The 5,126-nt window shown below is 36.6% G+C and overlaps 3 protein-coding genes across 5 annotated transcripts in view; 2 read left to right on the top strand and 1 right to left on the bottom strand.

Moving 5' to 3' along the window:
• LOC104789958 (protein BASIC PENTACYSTEINE1-like) overlaps positions 1-1,832 on the top strand; it is a 3,509-nt gene extending 1,677 nt beyond the window's left edge. Inside the window, exons 2-3 of one of the 3 annotated variants that reach the window (XM_010515633.2) lie at positions 13-74; positions 654-1,832. In XM_010515633.2, the coding sequence (XP_010513935.1) occupies positions 666-1,529 (864 nt within the window). In that variant the 5' untranslated portion in view covers positions 13-74; positions 654-665 and the 3' untranslated portion in view covers positions 1,530-1,832. Of the gene's footprint in view, positions 1-6; positions 75-653 lie in introns of those variants that run through there. The other 2 variants (XM_010515632.1, XM_010515635.2) reach the window with 2 other exon arrangements.
• On the bottom strand, positions 1,999-2,931 carry LOC104789957 (putative clathrin assembly protein At2g01920). Its single transcript, XM_010515631.1, has one exon. It carries the CDS (start codon positions 2,929-2,931, stop codon positions 1,999-2,001), a length of 933 nt encoding a protein of 310 aa, XP_010513933.1.
• LOC104789956 (psbQ-like protein 3, chloroplastic) lies at positions 3,366-4,722 on the top strand. Its single transcript, XM_010515630.2, has 3 exons — positions 3,366-3,665; positions 4,212-4,418; positions 4,509-4,722. Exons 1-3 carry the CDS (start codon positions 3,399-3,401, stop codon positions 4,602-4,604), a joined length of 570 nt encoding a protein of 189 aa, XP_010513932.1. The 5' UTR covers positions 3,366-3,398; the 3' UTR covers positions 4,605-4,722.

Genomic DNA, 5,126 nt, shown 5'->3' with positions numbered 1-5,126 from the left:
TCTCTCTCTCAGGTTTCTCTCTCCAGGAAGGTCAAAAAAATTCCTTAAAGAGCCGTTTAGACCAAACCCACCATGTAAGATTTCTCTCTCATCAATCTATGTCTCTTTCTTTCTCTCTCTCTCTCTTAATTTTTATAAGATTGAGTCCTTTTTGTACTGTACTCTCTTTCCATTTCTGCGATGCTCTCTTCCATTATCTTATTTGAAGATATGATTTATCAAAACTCGAGATCTGAACATTTTTTGTGTGTGGGCAAAAAAAAAAACCGTTGCTTTTATGTCCTATTACATTAGATCTGGTTCTGTGTTTGTCAGATCTAGAGATTTGCATATATGGGTTTCAGACAGAAATGTGAAACAAATGGATTCTAATTAGAAAAAAACCCTAGTTTTTGTTTCTGGGTATCTCAAAGATCTGTGCTTTCGTTTGACTCTGTTACAGAACCTGAGAAAATGTATTGTTTTTGTGTTAATTTCTTGAGAATTTCGATGAATCCGAGATTTAGAATCAGATTCAACCTCAAATTTGGATATTTGTCGATTGCTTATTGTTATTGGATCTTATACAGTCATTGTTCTGTTTTTGTTTGGATTGAATTGGGTTTATAAACAACTTGAGGTTTTAAACTTTCAATGGGGCATTGTTTGTGTAGTTTATAATCTCAATGGATGATGATGGATTCCGAAATTGGGGATACTATGAACCAGCCGCTGCTACGTTTAAAGGTAATCTTGGTTTGCAGCTTATGTCTACCATTGACGGGAACACTAAACCGTTCTTACCTGGACGTGAATCGAATCTTATGATCGGTTCAAATGGTTCGTATCATCCTCGAGAGCACGAGGCCTCAATGCCTATGAACTATAGCTGGATTAATCAACCAAAGGACAACAAGTTCTTCAACATGTTACCTATAAGCACACCTAATTACAGTAATGTCATGTCCGAAACATCTGGTTCGAATTCGATGCAGATGAGGCATCAATCGGTTGTTACTACATCCCGGTTTGAGGAAACACCGATACAGCCTCCTCCTCCTCGTGAAGATGAAACCGTTCAGCCTAGTGGTAAGAAGAGAAAGATGAGAGGCAGCATCACAACACCTACAGCACCGAAAGCTAAGAAGCCTCGTAAACCTAAAGAGGAGAGCGGCGTTACTAACAATGTCCAACAGCAGCGTGTGAAACCGCCTAAGAAGAGTGTTGATGTTGTGATTAATGGAGTGAGTATGGACATTTCTGGTTTACCTGTACCGGTTTGTACTTGTACTGGAACTCCTCAGCAATGTTACCGTTGGGGATGCGGAGGATGGCAATCCGCTTGTTGCACAACGAACATTTCGATGTATCCTTTACCGATGAGTACTAAGCGACGCGGTGCAAGGATTTCGGGTAGGAAGATGAGTCAAGGTGCGTTTAAGAAGGTTCTTGAGAAGTTAGCAACGGAAGGTTATAGCTTTGGGAATGCTATTGATTTGAAGAGTCATTGGGCTAGACATGGAACCAATAAGTTCGTCACGATCAGATAAGTTTGGAAAAACTCAAATGTTTTTTTTTCTCTCACTGATCGTGTATATACAACAAAATTGTAACCTTTTTGGTTGTTCCTTCTTCTTCTTGTTCAAGGTAACTTCTTCGTTTTAGGGTTTGATCATATCTCTTAATTCATACATTCTTAATGTTCTGTTTTTGTTTGTTTGAAGTTTTCTCTAAGACAAGAAAAATGTTTGTTTCTTTCTCTTTTCTTCTGCAACTATTTCATTTCATCTTTAGGTCTTAAATATTAACTTGTAACATTAGATGTTGTAATGATCAAATGTTGTTATTTTAAACAGTTTTAGTGAAAGTTTTAATTTCTTTTTTCTTGCAATGTACCCTTATACAAATCGTTAGATATGTCAAGTTTAACTAATAATGCAATGCTAATAGTCTAAACAAGTGTGTACACATTAACATAGATGCACAAATGAGGTGGACTAAAATATGATTAGTCAATAATTAGAAACTAATTAAATCTGATGGACGATCCTCACTAGTCACCAAATCCACCTCCGCCATATCTTCTGCCGTTACGGGCCTTACTTTTGCTGCCTTCCGATCTAACTCCGGGGCCATACGGGCCATACGGAGAAGCTTGTCGAGCAATATCACTTGCGACTCCGTGACTCCTACGAAACTAGAGATTTCCTGAGCGTTGCTGACACCAAAACCTCTACAGAATTCTAAATACTTAAAGAGTTCTTCCCTCTGCGACAAAGATTTCGCCACAATCATCATCGCCAATTCCGCCTCTGCCGACGTTATCTCGAGAGTATTGGATTGAGCTTCGGATAAGAAACCAGCGAATCCGCGGCAAATATGACCGTTAATCTCAAAAACCTCGCTGATTACATATTCCATAGCTTCGGTTACAAGAGGCGTTTCACCAACCGGTTTGATCCTCATCAATGAATCAACGATACGTTGCATTTTAACGATGATCTCAAGCCGAATGGTGTTCTTGTTGAAGAAGAGAATCGATCTTTCGTCAAGAAACAAGAAATAAGCGCGAACGAAGATATTAAACCGACCGGTTCTACTAAACCGAGATTTCCTTTTCCCGAAACCGGAAAGATCAAACGGTAACCTTCCGATGGAATCGACGGCTTTGATTCCGGTGAAGAACAAGCCGTGTAATAGCATCAAACATTTCAAAGCCACCGTCCAGTTACTCGTGCGTTCCACGCGTAACGAGATGGCGCGTATGATTAATTTGAAACTGGGAGGGTTGCTCTGTATGTATCTATAGATGTATTGAACGTTTTCATTGTCCATTGATAGATCGCTGTGGCTCGTCGCTTTGATAATCGCAGCCGTGAAGTTTTCATCAGCTGTTGTGATAAGACTGAGCTTGTCCTTTATAGCTCCGGAGGCGCGTCTCCATAACTTCATTTTTCACCGGAAAAAAAAAAGTTTTCTTCTCATGACAAGTTCTTTCAAATCTGTTATAATTGCGAGTTTCAACGAAGTGGATTTGTTTATGATTTGGATTTGAGATTCTTAGTTTGTTTTTTCAGTTCGCTCTGTTTCTTTCTAGTTTCTATAACTCTGTTTTGGTTTTTGGTTATGGTTTGAATTTTATAACAATATATTAGTTTCTTAGTTTATAACATTTTTTTTTTTTGTCAAACGCAAATTGAGATTTTTATGTATCTATAAATAACAATGAGCATATTTGAGAAATGATGAAAACAAAAAATGAAAATTTGGCGGGTAGTTGGAAGTGTCATATCTCCACTAGTTGACACGTGTCACATTCACTGGCCGTTAGATTTTAATCTCTGGTCAAGACACTTCTTATCCTTGTGAGGTTGTTCAATGGCGCAGCTACTTTGTTTGCTCATTGAAACGGCTAATACATGGCGGTTTCGAAGTCACCACCACATTTAACTCTCATTCACAATCAAAACTCTCCGATTGATAAAGCTGATTTTATCTTACCATTTTCCATTGATACATTCAGAAGAAGAAGAAGACGAAGAGACGTTTTACTTTCAATTTCAGGAACACTAATTCCTCAACTGTTCTTCTTCGATAGCAACCGCTCTTCTTCTGCGAATGCCGCTGATTTTTTCAACTTCGGCGCTCCTGAACCTGAGCCTGAACGAACCGTCGAACTTGCTCAGGTCTAAACTTATGTCTTGACTTTATTATACATTTTTTTTTGTGTGGTTAATTGAAGAGTTCTGGTGGTTCATACATTCCCTCGTAGCAATAGTATGTTCGTAAATGAAAAATCAAACTAGAGATTGCAAGATCTTAGAGAACGCTAATAGATCCATTTGTTATATATTAGAATTTAGATGTTGTCTACACTTAATAATGGATATAGAAACATTTGAGGACAGTGTGTTATATACAAAATGTTTACTCACATGGACTGAAACAATTGCAAAGAACTTTATTTTCAATGTAAAGTCACAAGATTAAATTTTCTTTTGTGAATACTTTTTTTTTTGTTTTTAGATTATTCGAATTTTGACCAACTGATTTATCCGAGTAAGTTTACAAAAACATTTATTAAGAGGAACATTGGATGTGTAAGTTATCAATCACTATGGATTATTGGGGTTTAATGCTATAAGTTATCCGTAATATGTTTGTGGAAGGCTTTTTGTTGCAAGATTATATAAATTTTGATTTTTTCGTGTATTTTGGATATGGTTTCATAGGAAGGGTTAAGAAAAAATGCAGAATCTATACAAAGAATTAAAGAGATGATGATAGAAAAAAAGTTGTGGAAGGAAGGAGGGAAAGAGCTAAGGAGAAGTGCATCTAACATGAAGCAAGACTTTTACTTAATCATCCAAGCAAAGCCTCCTAAGGATAGACCTCTTTTTAGGTCTCTTTATTCCTCTCTCTTCAATTCTATCACTAAGGTACATTTCTTCATTTCCCTTTCACTATTATATTATACTACTTACTACTGTTAGTCTATATATTAACTATATGTACTCTGAAAATTGTAGATGGATTATGCAGCAAGAGATGAAGATGAAACTAAGGTATTGGAGTACTATAAGAATATTGTTACGATCCTCGATGATATCTTTCCTCGAATTTAATTTCGAACATTAATATTAATTTAGGCAATTGAGTCGCATTTGTTGTCATGTTCTTTCTTGTCTTTCCAAAGGAATAATACAAAGTGACAAGATAAAAAGTTGGCAAATGTTTTTTATATTATTTATCTAGTCATCGTAAGACACTTACCGACCTACATAAGAAAACTCATAGCTTATGTGAGCAAACACACGTTCAAAAAGAGCTAAATTTCAAAACATACGTACGTACCATTACCAATGCAATAGGATTTCATGATTCATGTATTTGTATATAAATATTAATCATCTAAATTTAGGACGGAATAATTAATAGAATTAATTTATTCAGAAATGAATTACAAGTTTACAACCAACGCAATATATATAGGAATAACAAGACTCACACAATATCATAATATCATAATAACTTATTTAGATGAGTTGGTAGATAATGAGCTACCAAGGCAGGTTGAAACTCGTTTCAAGAGTCTCTTGATCGTTTGTTGTAGGATCCACCCCCCCCCCCCCCCCCCCCCCCCCCCC

This window comes from Camelina sativa, chromosome 6 (assembly GCF_000633955.1).
Source record: "Camelina sativa cultivar DH55 chromosome 6, Cs, whole genome shotgun sequence".
NCBI classification, from domain to species: Eukaryota; Viridiplantae; Streptophyta; class Magnoliopsida; order Brassicales; family Brassicaceae; genus Camelina; species Camelina sativa.
This window is presented reverse-complemented; position numbering and strand designations above follow the sequence as displayed.